Source organism: Lepidochelys olivacea, assembly GCF_965140295.1.
Source record: "Lepidochelys olivacea isolate rLepOli2 genome assembly, chromosome: 5".
NCBI lineage: Eukaryota > Metazoa > Chordata > Testudines > Cheloniidae > Lepidochelys > Lepidochelys olivacea.
In genome coordinates this window covers 96595184-96611703 of record NC_140415.1, presented here as the reverse complement: position 1 = coordinate 96611703, position 16520 = coordinate 96595184, and the positions used below count along the sequence as shown (strand labels likewise).

General features: G+C 38.3%; 1 protein-coding gene across 1 annotated transcript in view; it reads right to left on the bottom strand.

The window, feature by feature from the left end:
- PRUNE2 (prune homolog 2 with BCH domain) overlaps window positions 1–16520 on the bottom strand; it is a gene marked incomplete at its 5' end in the record, with an annotated part of 185171 nt that overhangs the window by 22411 nt on the left and 146240 nt on the right. Inside the window, 3 exons of the mRNA XM_084629293.1 lie at window positions 4245–4421; window positions 10455–10655; window positions 11851–11930. Coding sequence (XP_084485419.1) covers window positions 4245–4421; window positions 10455–10655; window positions 11851–11930 — 458 coding nt within the window. The remainder of the gene's footprint in view (window positions 1–4244; window positions 4422–10454; window positions 10656–11850; window positions 11931–16520) is intronic.

Sequence of the window (16520 nt, the reverse complement as noted above, 5' to 3'; positions counted from 1 at the left end):
GTCTAGGGATTCCCTATACAACTAACATAATGAAATCAAGAGCCAATCCTTTCAACTTGCCCAGGAGCTTGGCATTACCAGGTCACAGTGGCAGATGTGTCCAGTATTTTATACAGCTCTGCTAAGGGCATTATCTTGCAGTTCCACATAAACCCAAAAAGATAATGTGCACCTAACCACATAGTTTGATATGTGGAATCTTTTTTTCTATCACATATTCTTTTTATGCTGTCTTATGGACAAGCAATGTTCATGCGAGACAGTGGTGCTTTTTAATCCTTCATCAGAAGACGCTAACAAGAGTTGGCACAAATTCCTTGCCCATTGTTCAGTGGAAGCAGCCAGACTGATCATTGAGGAATTTCCCCAGGGGCTAGTGTGGAAGGAAACCTCTGCCCTTGGCTGAAGAGCTGTATCTACTATCCATTCCTCTCCACTCACACTCTGGTCACCGCTCAGATTCTGAACACCACCATCCCTCTCAGGAATATGGCCAGTGAATCCATGTAGTGGTCGATCTATCTAAACTCTAGTTAATTTATTTCTCAAGCACCTTTCTTTGCTATCTAAGCAGACAGGCTCCACCAGCCCTACTCCTGCTCCTGAATATCTATGCAAAGGACTCTGATGGAGGTGGACTTTGTAGTAATGCCATACCAATTGCTCAGGCTCTCCAAATCCTGCCTCATACATATGCAATGAAACTGCATCATTTCCACATCTGCAGCTGCAGGAGGGAAGGATCTGAGTCTTGATAAATAAAGGTTGTAATCTCATTAACTTCAGGGGGGTCAGGATTTCACCCAATGTTTCTAAATTGGTCAATGTAGTGTTGGTGTGTATTGCTGATTCTTATGTTTCCTTTACAAGGATTAAACTGTTAAATTCTAGCTGCAATCATTTTGAAAGCAAATCATGCAGTTTCAAGGTGACGGGCTAGAAGACTTAGTAGAGGTTTCCAGCTCAGATTTGTGTGGTTCTTTACAAAACTTTGCATTGGAATGAATACATTTGTCACACTTTCCTGTCTGAAGAATAAGAAGATGCCAGACAAAAATTCACCAAATAGCATGCAGCTTGCTGTTGTGGGTGAACATGTCATGCACATATTGCTGATAAAACCATCAGCCATGTCAAAGACAAGGTGCTCACTATCTCTTAGTACACAACAGCCCGGAGAGAAGGAAGATGGCAGAAGCAAAATAAGGGGTCAGTTTAACAGGTTATTACGCTGAAGAAAATGGTCACCACTTCCAAAATGAGTGCTAAAGGCGAGGCAGGGCCACTTCTCTTGGAAACAGTATTGCCATAAACTACTGTCACAACAGACAGCTTCATTTCTACTTTTGGCAGCTTGCCAGATTCAGTTAGTGTCACCTAATTTAACTGGATCTTTCAGGCAAGAATAGGATGGACGAGAAAGTTGAAAGCATGTGTCAAACAGGTCTGAGGCAATGCACACTTGTTATAGAGCTGCACACTACTCACCTTTTTTTCATTAAGGTTAAGTCATCATTTCTGTTACATTTGCTCAGCAGAGTTGCATTGATGTAAACCTGGTATAATGCCATGAAGAATCAGACCCAGAGCACCTAAATGGTGGGGAATGGGCTAGACCACTTGGCTTTCACTCCTGGAGAGCTGAATTTAAATCCTAATTAGTTCATACATAAAACTGAATTGAGTGGTCTGGTCCCCAGTGGAAAACTGTCCATGATTACAAAGCCATCACAGGATAAGGCGGAATTCCACACAGAAGGCAGTTCCTGCTCAAAAGCTAAGTTAGCAGTAATTTTAACAGTAGGATTGTGTGACAAAGAGCCTGTTCCTGCTCCCACTGAAATCACATGACAGTCATATCATTGACTCATTTTCATTTTAATAGAAACTACTGTAAATGCATATGTAAGGGCACTAATTTGGAAAGTTTGTAAATGTTTTCATAGTATATGCATCTAGGGTGTTTATTCGGCACATACATTTAAAATGTAAATAAATACCACTAGCAATGTTGCAATTCTTTCTGTTTTTCTTCCTTAATTATACCATCCATTTATGAAATACCTTCACGGTCTTTAATAGTGGTGTTATGGTTGAAAACTGGTTTTTCTGGATGTTAAAATGACTTTTCTAACTTATGATTAATCCTTTTGTACGCTGAGTGATGTGAGTCTCTGCAGGCTTTAATATAGGTCACACTAGATGATCATGATGGTGCCTTCTGGCCTTCAAGTCTATGAGTGATTGATGTAATTGTAATTCTATTAACTTCAAGGGAACTATACTGGTTTATACTAGCTAAGGATCTGACCCTGAAAATGTAGTAGAAATGATAGCTTAAATTTCAGTAACACTGCTAGTGAGCAACACGACAACAGTGGAAAAACTCGTAAGACCTCAGTGGTTATACTGTGTTAACAACCATTCAAAGTTAATAAACAGCACTCCCATTAATCTTCTCATATGCATAGTGTATCCAAAGGGATCATGAACCTGATATGTCAATGGAAAGACATTTTTATTTATTTTTAATGTTCTTATTTTAAGTATCTATGGTAACAAGTCCAATGGGGTAAATAACTTGGGCTGGCTTAGTTACTGTATCAACACTGGCGGTGCTTTTAGGTTGTTAGTGACCAGAAGGATTGAGGAAGACCTGACCAGACCTCAAGCAGAGTCTGTGTGGCTTGATAACTTGTCTCTCTCACCAGAAGAAGCTGATCCAATAAAAGATGTTACCTCACCCACTTTGCCTCTCCAATACTACAAGTACACAGCTTAAATTAGGTCACTTTCCTAGTTATATTTGATGGATTTGTCTAACAATTACCAAGTATGCAAGGAACACAAAATAAAATATTTGCTGGGATTGCTGGTGAAAGGCTGACGGCTGATGCTCATGAATGGCAGAAAATAACTTTAGCAATGTTCCCGGTTAATCAATGGCACATATGCTGAAGCCACAGGGAAGCACTGCATATATTACAGGCAGTTTTTCCTTTAACTGCACCTCCTATTTGGAACTGTACACCTTGCTCTGGAAAATGGTTGCAGTCATGCACAGAATAAAAGTAGTTTAATGACTCATGGAAGAGCATACTTCATGAGGCAAAAATGATTACAGCTATAACCTACAGAGTAGATTTTTCAGTACAGCTGGCTATACAAAAACCAAAGCATTCACTCTTTACTGAAAGGGAATTTTATGCTATGAATATCATGCTGCTAATAAGGCATTTATATTCGTTTGTTTACTGTTTGAGATGCTTAGGTGTTTAAAGTACCTGTCACTGGAGATTTTTAAGCGCAGTTGGACAAACACCTGTCAGGAATGGTCTAGATAATACTTAGTCCTGCCATGAGTGCAGGGGACTGGACTAGATGACCTCTTGAGGTCCCTTCCAGTCTTATGAGTCTATGATCGTCTCACTTCTACCTTTCCCAGGTTGAATCAAACATTAGGCCTGACTCAGGTAGATCTCCCTTTACACCAGTTTTACACTGGCTGAAGTCAATTTACTTCATTGGAGTTACTTCTGATTTTCCCCAGTGTAAGTTAGAACAGAATCAGGCCCATTGCCTCTCCGAGAAATAATTCAGCACAACAAGGAATACTGCTGAGCGATATAACCCAAACCCCATATCCAGTCTTTCCAAGTGAACTTCCAAACTCTGAGGGTTAAATTCACCCCAAATTCACCCATGGAACAGAAATATGAAAATGATACCGCCTTGAACCAATTGACCTCCCTATATCTCCAGAAAGATTCACCCTGCAGGGAGGGTAGGTGGTATTTCTATACAATTATTCTCCTATGGGGTTTCTGCCACAGATGAGGCTTTAAGTTCCACTGGGGGCTCTATATGATCCCAGCTGGCAAAGACTGCTCAGGAGATGTGCTGAGTCAGGGCATCCTATGGTTAAATTGACCATGTCCCTTTTCTGACAATACCACTAATTTTTAGGTCTATGCTCGTGGCCCGCTGGCCCTTTGATGGACAGGAGTTTGCAGCTGCTTTTTTGCCATCACAGTCTCCTTCTCAGTGGACTTTCGGCTCTGCACCTGGGTCTTCAGCAACAGCAACCCAGGCATGAACCTGGCCCCCTAGTATTTACTGTAATGTGAGGGTCTGAGCCAACATGTTGTTTATACGGGTGGCTGAAGAATGAACTCAGTTTTCCCACTGGCTGACGAAGCATGATTTTTCACATCACTCTAAAAATGCTTTTAGGAGTTCCCTACCTCCATGGGAAATAACTTTTTTGTAAGGCTCAATGACTTTCATATCAATCCTCTGCTCCTGTTCTCCAATCACTACCGTTCTCCATAACCTGTTGTCTTGTCGCTCTTCCTCAGCAGTATACTCCGGAATGGATTCAGACTCTTCTTGGAAAACATCCCTAACAGCTGCTTGGTCTTCTGAAAACAATAAAACAGAACATATTACTATAGCATCTTCATAATTAGTGGTCCAAATTTGTAGTAATTCAATGAACTCAACTTTCCCTTTAAAGCCATTAGTTAGTCTGGATTTACAGTGCTATAAATGAGAACAGAATTTGACCCTGTAACAGCCACTTGGTCAGATCTGCCTCCCTTTTCGCCATTTTGAACATGATAGTAAATAATCACAGTGCAGAATTGCCTTTACATTTTTCAGGTAACAAAATGCAATGTAACACTCTGATTAGCAACTTGCAGTGCCTATTGAACTGCTGCTCTTCAATGATATATGGGCTGCTGGTGTGATAATTGTACCAAAAAGTAAAGTACAAAGTTAAAATGGAAAAATTAATCCCTTGGTCATACCAGTGCTTGCCAGGGTTGGGGGGGAAGGGGGGAGGAGGAGAGAGGAAGTAATTAACAATAGGGCTGCATTGTTCTCAACTTTCTTTCCCTTTTCTCAAGTGTTCCTCCTATTTTTTGGTGGACGTCAAAGAGGTCTGAAATGGAGAAATACCCGATTAAACCAAACAACATTCTGAGTACTACTCCACATCCAAAACCATCAGACTCAGATGACGATGATACTGCATTGCACTGCCACTACTCCACATGGCTGTCTGCTCGAATATATTAAACAAAATTTTCAGGGTGTGGATTTTATTCTCTGTAATCCCTTTCATCTAAGGATGAAGTCTTTGTCCCCTGCTAAAAGGATCAAATAGAAGCACGGATGGAGGAACTACAAACTCCCGTCCTTCATACTTTGCATCCAGGAAGGGAGCAGCAATGCAGCCTGACCACCACTATGGGCATACCTCACAGGGTTGTGATGCACTGGTCCATAAAATTCAGAGCGCAGCAGCCACACTCAGATACAAAGTCCACAGAGGACTATGGAGTCCCTCAGCACAGCCCCTCTGTTTCCTTGTCCCCCCAGCCCATGCAGGGTGTCACTGTATTTCTACTACATTTTGAGAGTTGCATAGTGTCAAAAGATGCTGCAGAATTTTGTTCTAAGTCAGGAGTAGATAGATTAACAGAGTAGCAAGGGACCAGAGTTGGTTTCTGATACTCCCGCGAGTATGTCAAGTAATTAGCAAAACATATATATCCATTCTGCATTGAAAAGCATGGCTGCTAATGTATGTCTAATTGTATCTCAGGTTGCCAGATTTAGTGGCTGGCTACATAAAAATTAACATATGGTACTAACGTCATTTGTAGTTGGAATTACTTAATTTCTTTCCCTAGCTAGTGAGTACAACGTAGGATTTTTGAGTGAATCTGTTCCTCTTTTCCATCTATTTTTTATTAATCTTCCTGGAGCATTTTAGCATTGTGAACACACACCACAAATAAGCAGGCAGTCTGAGCAAACATCTCCTGGTCAGAAAGAGAGGAAACAGCCCAGAAGACACATATGGCAGAAAAGCAGAGAATTTGTTTCAATGCGTGACACACATAAATAGCATGCTCAGTCTTAGGTGAAAAGACTAAATATATCTAGCAAGGAGATTTGGGGGGAAATGGAAGCAAGGTTTTAAAGCCTAACAAAAAAAGCCAAGAATCTAATTAGTTTGGCTGAATCACCAAATATAGTTATAGTTTGTATTTATGTTGACATATCTGTTCTGTTTAATGCAGCATTCCTAACTGAGCTAATGAAGGCCCACTATTCTAATACAAACAGCGTCCACATTAGCCATGCATATTCATGTACAGAACCACTGTAGTTTTGCCCTGTGTCCATGCTAGCATGGTCTCCTGGGTATTTGTCCTGCAGTTCTTGTCACAACTTCCCAGGAGCAGTCGTTTCTGCGCATGGCGGTTTGAAAGGCCACAAGTGTACTGTGGGGCAGTAAGGGGAACATTATCTGAAACACTTAAGTCTGAACTGTTTAGTGATTTCTGTACTGGTTCTAAACCAATGCAGGCTGAAACAGCTCCAACTGAACTCATACTGGGTACTTGAGACAGGACTTGTGGACACTGTGATTGGCTATAGATGTAAATCAAATAATTTGATTCAGACCCTATTTTCTCACTAGACACAGCTTTGTAAAGACACAAATCCCCTAGGAAGGTTTTCTTCCTACTCAGCCAGTCTGATTTCTGATTTAAAAGGGTGTTTTTTTCATGTGAGGTACATGGAGCATTTAAATCAACCTGAGGCTGTTTTTTTGCTAATCTGAGTAAAGGAATAAATTCCCTGAGCAGAGTTCTGCCAGTTCACATAGACATTTCAGGTCCAATCCAGGACATAACCCTCCAAGTATAAGAAATAATAGGAATGGACACCTTGAACTCTTTAAATTAATGGTACTTGGCATATGGCTCATAGTTAGTGAGTAAATGATGAACTGTCTAATTTAGAAAGTGACATAAAAACATGGGGCCAAATTCAGACTTGGAGTAAATGAGAACAATTCCCATTGAAATCATTGGTATTTGCATCCATTTGGCATCCAGCTGATTTCCCTTCCCCCCCACCCCCATTTTCTTATATTCAGAAATAGTTTGCTTTCATGCAGTATTCAATATAGTCAAATTCTGAAAAGCTCTCTGCAGCAACCAGGGTGGATTTGTTTTTTTTTTTTTACATTTCAACCATCTAGTCAGCTCATCATCACGCTCCACATCTGCCCATAACAAACTCTGTCTTCTACCCAGAAGTGACATTAGAAATACTTATGGATGGCTGAATACACAGTGATATCCTCTTTAGCAATAACAACTTAAGCTGGCATTACTGTTCCTTGGATGTTTAAATGATCATTCCAAGTACTTTTAATTTACAATGTCCTCTCCAGTAATAGAACATTTATATGCAAGGAAGAATTTAGTTTAAATGTATTAAAAAGTTGTCCTCTGTTGTTGGTTGTGAATGTGTGGTTCCCCACATAGAAAAAAATTATAATTATTATTCATCTACACAAATAACCACATTGTATATAAGGCCAATCATGTAACAAAAAAGAATTTGCACAATAGCCATATCCCTCTCACCATGAGAACAGCTGAATTAAGCAATGTTACAAATTGTTTTACATAAGTAGTATGAGAGAGAGAATGGTATCTGGGTTAAGGCACTAGAATTAGATTCAGTTGATCATGGTTCAGTTACTTGGTTCTGCCATATGCAAGCTTATATGACCTTGGACAAGTCCCTTCATTTCTCAGTCCTTTAGCTCCCTATCTATGAAACAGGGATAATACTACTTCCTTTCTTCAACACTTTGTCTTGTCTATTTAGACTGTATAGTCTTCATTGCAGGGACTGCTGTGCCTAGCATATTGGAACACAAAAATTGGTTAAAAGAAGGACTTGTGGCACCTTAGAGACTAACAAATTTATTTGAGCATAAGCTTTCGTGAGCTACAGCTCACTTCATCGGATGCATTCAGTGGTTGTGGCTTCTAGGCAATACTGTAACACAAATAATAATACATTCGTTGTGAAACATGTTAAGTTTCACCGTTGACTTTCAGAATACTGCTGATCCATGCACCATGCTCACTAGATTTGTTCTGTAAATTTCAAAGTCCGAACTGACTTTTATTCCGATATAATGTCTATCTAGAATGATATGAGCAGAACAAAAAACCTTGTGTCTCCTTATCTGATGACTATCATGATTTGGCCAGGTGTTCACAGAAATTTTGTAATAGGGAGATTTTTTTCTGCTGTAATATGTCCCATAAGGACTTTCATTGTACCATGTTTTTCTTTGCAGGACTGTGATTACAAGTACACATGCTTCATTAACTGCATATTGTTTTGCAGCACTTTCTCTAAGTTGGGAAGAGTGATTAATATTAACTGATATTTTATTATAAAAACTTGCAGTCCAAATACTGACTCCAAACAATGATGTCCGTTCGTTTGCTAGCAACACAAAAATCTAACTTGCTTTAACTTAACCAAGGAAGAATGCTGAATTCACTGGAACTCTATATTCTATTGCAGACACTACATCCAGCTGGAGAAGCATTTCATATACAGAATTACGGCTTTGGTCAAGTAAACACATAAGCATGTGCTTAAGCTTGTAGGACTCCCATTAACTCCAAGGTCCTTAATGCATTGTTGGATTAGGGCCTAATTGACAATAATTTAAATGCTGAATAAACGTTCACCTTAATAAAATGTACAGTACTTTATAACATAATTAGGGCCAGATTAATTTCCACTGGTAAAGGAGGGGGTAGTAGTTTGGCCCACTGCACCACATGGGGATAACTGCAGTGGCGGGTTGGTGGTGTTTGCACTAACACCATCTCTCAGAGGAAAGACAGCTTTAATTTCTACTTGGAGCTCAACAGGAGCTCTGCCAGCACAGGTGCTTAGTCAAGCACTAAATCAACACTTCCCCTTCTCTCCTGGCCCCTCCCTGCCAGTGATACACTCTTTGGGAACTGCACTGGTCCTGTACATTTCATTGCTGGCACATAACAGATTATCCCTTACTGAAATTATCCCTTTATCTCTAAGAACAATGACCTTTTAATATTTTTTTACAATATGACCCTTATTTTTAAAAAGGTATGGAAAAGCGGGCTTGTACCAAAGTAGTAAGGATGGTCTAGTCTAGAAGGGCACTGTATGGGGGACTTGGGAGACTTATTCAATTTCCAGCTCAATTGCAGACTCCGTGTGTGACCTTGGGCAAGTTTCATCATTTACCTTCCACCTCAGTTCCTTCTCTGTAAAATGGAGATAAATCCCCAACCCACAGAGGAATTGAGAGGATAAAATCCATTAATGATTGGTATCTCAGCTCCTCATATAGTCATGAGGACCAGCTAAGTATCTAGAGAGAGTATTGCCCCAAGAAATAAGTAAGAGTGATCTTGACAATTATTCTTTTGTAAGTCTCACTTCTCTCTCCAGGAACACAACGAACAAATATGGAGAGAAAAAAAGTCACTAAACATGTAAAAGATAATGGAACCAGGTGCAATAAGAAGCACTGGTTTATTAAGAACTGATCTTGCCAGATAAATTCAAATATTTTATTTTTTTAACGAGAATTACTAAATTAATAATTAGTAAATGAATGAAAAGGAGTAGATAGAATAATTGGGATTTTAGTAAAGCATTTACTACAGTATATCATGAAATTTCTCTCAATATTAATTCAAACTGACTTGAATGCGAACAGTCCCAAAGTATAAAAACTTGCTGAAGGTCCACAAAGGGTTATGATAAAACATTAACTTTTGGTTTCATAAGTTGTCTACTAGGTATTGCCAGGAAGTGTGTTAGATTGAGTTTTATTTAATATCTTCATTAATGATCTAGATTCTAGAAGACGAGGTAAAGAAAACTTTTATGAAACACATAAATGGGTGTTATCCCAAACACTGACGAGGAGAAAGAGAACACAAAGGAACCTATGGAGATTAGACTAACAGACAGAAAATAATAAAATAAGATTCATCTTGCTATGATATCAGCAAAAATAATCTGAAACAAAAATATTCACTGGGAAAGAGAAATCTGGAAATGAATAATGTTAAGAGAGACAGGATCAAATTTTCAAAACTGCCAATGTACTTCCTAGTTATGTAACATAAACATACTGAAAACCAAAGTAGTAATACCTATAACTGTAACCAAGCCAGTACTGACTGTCAAAGAACTGGTAAACTCTGAGATATGCTCCTAATCAAAGAGGGATTTTTTTCAGGACAAGTCCCATAGTAGTGCTGGGGAGTGAGAGGAGTCTGAACTTCTGCATTTCTATGACTAGCTGTTCTTACCTCCAAGATAACTAGCTAATCAATTAAGTTAGTTCTCAGCGTGGCGCTAAAGAAGTAGACACCACTGATTACTTTCCATGCGGAAGAGACAGATGTTCCTTATGAACGGAAAATGGGTGAAGTATTAGATTTACTTACACTGCCTAAAGGCTGACACACAAAAGACAGACCTAGGCCCATCTAAAACAATGAGGAAAAGCCTGCTTTATTTCTGCATAATGTCTTCCCAGTTTAGCTCATTACCATTTCCAGTGTATTCAAAAGAATCTGCTTCATCAGGAGTGTCAAGGTCATCTACATTGATGTCAATTTCATCTGGCGTATCCAGATTATCATCAGAAAGGACAGACCCTTCACTTCGGTCCAAAGAAAGGTTGATGTTTGGAGCAGTGAGCTTTATTCTTCTGGGGTGGGAGCCATTAAGATCCAGAGAATTAGGTGGCTCTAAATAATATGAAGAAAGAGAAGAGTATCTGTATTAGATAAAACTGCTCTACTGAATGCTTTTGAATAACATCAAACACACTCAACAATGATATTTTCTATCAACCAGTCATTTAAAATTGTATAATATATAAAATCAATTGTAAAAAAAGTTAACAAGAAACGAAAATAGATTTATGTCTTCAGAAATGTCAAATGTAGCTAGAAGCTCTAAATTACATGAATTCCCAATGACCTCAGTGAGATACATATGGAAGCATCCCAGGACAGAATTTGGCCCTATAAATTTAGTTAAAATTATCATTATATTTAAAAAACAGATGAAGGATTTGTATTGTCATGTTCCAAACTCTGATAGTAACACCATTATTAATCATAATCACTTTCTCTTAAATTGTTCAAAATGGGATCTAGCTCCTTTGAAGACATGCCTGAGCGGGAAAGTTCAGATCTGGTTACCACCTTTTCCAAACTTCTGTAATATTTAGACACAGGTGCATTTTGTTTTTATAACAAAATTATGGGCCAAAAGCAAAGTTCAGATGTGCTTCTGACAGTATATGTGGATCACACAGTTCATTTCAATGTTGAACCAAGGTACCTTTGAATGAATATACCTTTAGATATCTATTGTCGTATTTGTTTGGTATCATTCTTGTGGTGGTATTTTGCAAATATGCTGCTCTGTATTTTGTCTGATTATATAATGTGAAATTCTCTACAGTAGTAGTTATAAATATGCAACATAACCTTGTTCCTCATAGTTGGGTGTAATTAAAGATATTCTCAGTTAATTAAAATACAAGTTTGGCATGATTTCTTTCCTGCTACTGCATTTTATGCAATATTTTAAGCTCTCTTCTTTGGATTAGTGTCTTTTAATATCTGAACTTACTTACCCCATTTAGACTGAAGTCCAATTTAGCATACTTAAGGCAGAGTACTTAATGCATTTAGTTCTTGTGATAATTAACAGACAGCTGACACCAGGGCACAAGGGAAAATATGTGGCACATTGCTAATTATTATCATTTGTCACGTGAAGTACAGAATTAACTAAATAAAGCAAACAACACTTTTTTTCTAACACTGAAATGATGCCTTATCAGCACAGAAATGTCCTTCTCACTGAATAATTAAATGTCATGGAAATCAGACATAACTGAATGAATGAATGAATAAATGTTTCTCTTACCAGGCCTGATCTCTGTAGTATCAGGACTTAGTACACCCTCCTCAAAGGGGATGTCCATTCCCACATCCTCTGGTACCAATCTGGAAAAAACAACAAAGCAACACCTTAAATTGACATACTGTATTTTATATGCAAGATGACCAAGATCAATTTGATCTAATTTGGAGCACTGTCTTTCCTCATACATATCTAATTTTAATATTTGATTTGCAAACAGGCTACAGTCATATAGTGATGACCACAGTGTGGCTGATGGAACATGTCTAGGTAGCTCTTAGTTACCTCTATTGTTGATATGGAGGTGTGGCCCCTGGAGAGTGCAAACCGCACCACATAATCACGCACTTGAGTTTGGATTAGGACGTAGCATTGTGTAACCCCACTTCAGCAGACTGCAGTTGTTTCCATTTTATGCAAATTAAGTGCAGCTTTTGGGCTTCTCGCAAGTTGCTAATGCAGCACTAGGTGCCAGAAAGTTGTGGCTATCCTGAGCCACTGCACGCAAATCACATATCATAGCAAGACTTCCATAATAACCTAATTACCATAATCACATTTGCTGTACATCAACATTAAGACTAAAAGGATATTACATTTTTTGATTTTATTCATATTTTAGGGCTATTTTGCATGTGAATCAGCTAAAGTGTCTCATTCTATCATGGAATTTCAGAAAGGCATGTATAGGACTGAAAGAACTCAGAAGCACAAAAATAATATCCTGGAATTTTGTGACAGATTTTCTATGTTGCAAAAACTCCTACCAAATGTTTAACTTTCATATCAAGTAATATTAGTTAGGAAAATATTAGGGAACTATCCTAATAATTATACCTAAAAATGACTATTAATTGGGATAATGTATAGCAAATGCTGGGGGGAAATTGCAAATGTTAGAATTTTTTAAAATAAATCACTTCAGCTGTGTTCATTCCCCCTTTGTATTCACTTTCTGTGAAATTTTTACAAATAAGTTTGCTAGTAGGAATGTTCACAGAAACAGCAAATTTGAAATGAATGTGACAGAATATTAATTTAAAGTAAATTTCAGTTTCATAACTGCAAGTATTTACACCATAAGCCTTATTCTGAAAAGTTACACTAAATCAATCAGAATAAACATATTGTGTGACCTATGTGTCCTTTCCAAACAGCTCAATTTTAAATTATGAATACTGATTACACAAAGCAATATTTGCAGGAAACATTTAATAGGAAATCCAAAGTGAAATATCTTCACATAAAAATTTAGTTGAATAACTTTAAAAAAGAAAAAAAATTGTGGAAAACATAATTTTGTTTGCAGATAGTTTGTGAACTGAAAAAAAAAGCCCAAAATGCCATGGCTATATAGCTTTTTGAGAATAGGCAACCAACTCTCTATAAACATCCAACTGGAATGTTGAAAATAACTACAAATTAATTATTGAAAAAAATACAAAATCAAAGATGTTAATGTAACAGGGGAATTTCTAATACCATCAGCAGACCTGATCCTGCTTTCCTTGCTCATTCAAAGAAATTGTCATTGATTACATTGTGAAATGTGCGTTCTTATGGAAGGCAAGGACACACAACACACACTGTATTCAGGTAACTTTTAAACATTATTGTGAATATGCAAATGTATAGCCTCAGGCATATTTTTACAGTAGCAATTTAAGCTACAACATAGTCTGGCTTTTTTGTTGTTTTTTTTAGCAGCAGAAAAATAATTTTGTTTTCACATCTGGATCACAGAAATTTGGCTAAATGGATTTGTATGAGACTTCTCTCCTCCCCCCCCTCCGCCCCAAAAATCATACTCTGGATCTTATTTTTGGGCTGAGACTGATGTTATAGCCTGTTAATGATGATATAGCCTGTCCTGTCCACATGCAGGACCTGTTATGAAGGATTCAGAGTAACAGCCGTGTTAGTCTGTATTCGCAAAAAGAAAAGGAGTACTTGTGGCACCTTAGAGACTAACCAATTTATCTGAGCATAAGTGAGCTGTAGCTCACGAAAGCTTATGCTCAAATAAATTGGTTAGTCTCTAAGGTGCCACAAGTACTCCTTTTCTTTTTGTTTTGAAGGAGCCAGTTTCCATTCAGTTGTATCTACAGAAGGCTCTGTTTATCCACTGCACAACTCTGCTAATGGTTTAGGAGAATATTATAACAATTGACTGCCACCTAGTTGTCTCCTGTACACTTCATCGTCACAGGGCACCAAGGGAAACAGTCTTGGAATTAAGAATGAACAAAGATGGAGGTTAAAGTAATGGTTGTGGAAAAGTGAGTCTGAGGCAGATCAGTAGCAGTATAGAAAATTTTAACATTCCTGTGCTGGAGCTGTGATAAGGGCAAAGTAGTAAGAATTTTCCTCTGATATATCTTCAGCAGAGTCTCATCCAGCAGACTCACTTGAACTGATGGGGAGTCTAATTAATCCAACTTGCGTTAGTTCTGTGTTACAGCGTTCCTTGTTGTACATTCTTTCTATCTACTTTGTTGGGGGGAAAAATCCTATCTGGCTGTTTGGCCAGCATCCTGGGAGCAATGTCAGAGCATGGCCTTCTTTGGTTATTTATTATTATTATTGTGTATTTATCGTATGATGGTAGTGCATAGAGACCCCAATCAACATCTGGGCCCCATTGTGCTAAACACTATGCAAACACACAGTAAGAGACAGTCCCTGCCCTGAACAGCTTACAATCTAAACAGACATGCCAGACAAAGGGTGAGAGAAGGGAACTATTACCTTCAGTTTGCAGATAGGGAACTGAGGCACAGAACGTTTAAGGGCTCGATCCAAAGCTCACTGATGTCAATAGAAAAATTCCACTGATTTCAAGGGGCTTTGGATCAGGCCTTAAATGACTTGTACAAGGTGACAGAGGAAGACTGTGGCATAGCAAGGAATTGAGCCCCAAACACCTGATTCCAGTCCGTTTCTTTTACCATAAGATTAGCTTTCCTCTTGACAGAGTGTCACCCAGTTTCTTTCAATGAGCTTTTAGAATTGGTGGCCTGTACAATCTCCTTAAATATCACTCAGCTGGGCAAATATATGCCCATGAAGGAACATCAGAGGAGGCACCTTATTATCTAGTCTCATGTAACAATGTCATGTCTAGACGCTGCAGGGGCCAGAGCTAGATGGGCAAGTTTCCATTTTAGGATTCCATCTTTGCTCTGTGGCTATGGAGCCTGGGAACTGTATAGAGAACCAAAGGCTTCTACATTGTGGATGATGCATGGGCAGGCCTTCTCCCTAAATGAAATGACAAAGTCTTTAAGGTGCCAACGGACTCCAACAGATTTATTTGGGCATAAGCTTTTGTGGGTAAAAAACCTACTTCTTCAGATGCATGGAGTGAAAATTACAGATGCAGACATTATTATATTGATACATGAAGAGAGGGGAGTTACCTCACAAGTGGAGAGCCAGTGTTGACAGGGCCAATTGGATCAGGGTGGATGTTGTCCACTCCCAATAACTGTTGAGGAGGTGTCAATTCCAGGAGAGGCAAAGCTGCTTTTGTAGTGAGCCAGCCACTCCTGGTCCCTATTCATGCCCAAATTAATGGCGTTAAATTTGCAAATGAATTTTAGTTCTGCAGTTTCTCTTTGAAGTCTGTTTCTGAAGTTTTTTTGTTCACGTATGGCTACTTTTAAATCTGTTATAGACTGTCCAGGAAGACTGAAGTGTTCCCCTACTGGCTTTTGTATGTTATCATTCCTGATGTCCGATTTGTGTCCATTTATTCTTTTACGTAGAGACTGTCTGGTTTGGCCAATGTACATGGCAGAGGGGCATTGCTGGCACATGATGGCATATATCACATTAGTAGATGTGCAGGTGAATGAGTCCATGATGGTCTGGCTAATGTGATTGGGTCCTCTGATGGTGTCACTAGAATAGATATGGGGACAGAGTAGGCAACGAGGTTTGTTACAGGGATTGGTTCCTCGGTTAGTGTTTCTGTGGTGTGGTGTGTTGTTGATTGTGAGAAAGCAATGAAATGCTTTGTCATCACTTCACTAGATTTATTGCACAATGAATTTCCTATGCAAAGTCGAATAACTTGAGTACTGAAAAAGGAATTGTTTTAATTACTTAATTTCATCTACAAAACACACCACTTTGGAACACGTCTGGTGGTTGTCAAAGAGGCTTTGTATTTTTCTTTCTTGTTATGGACAACAGTAGAATAAATGAAAAAGTCTGATCAAAGCACCCTGCTAATGGATAAAATAAATGGCATTAAATTGTTTGTAATTGTTAACACTAAACAGTAGAATCAAAATAAATGTTATCTGTGCACAGAAGCGCTACAGAAAACTGATTCTTTGAATGTCATCACTATTTCCTTACAAAATGTAAATAAACGATTAACTATTTAAATGCTTTGACCAATACACAGTAAAATTCTGTTATTAAAATTAATTCATCCTTTTAAACAAATATGAAATGAAGCCTGAGTTTTATAATGACATTTAGATGTCCCAGTAAAGCTAAATAAGATACTGTATGCAAACATCAGAGCGGGAGTGTATATATTTGTGAATATATTTGCTTTAGTGTCCACATTCAGGTTTTATTTAAAATGTGTTTTATTAACATTTTACAATTTAGATGCCTAAATCTAAGCATGAGACTGCAGGAGTTTGGCACTTCTGAAA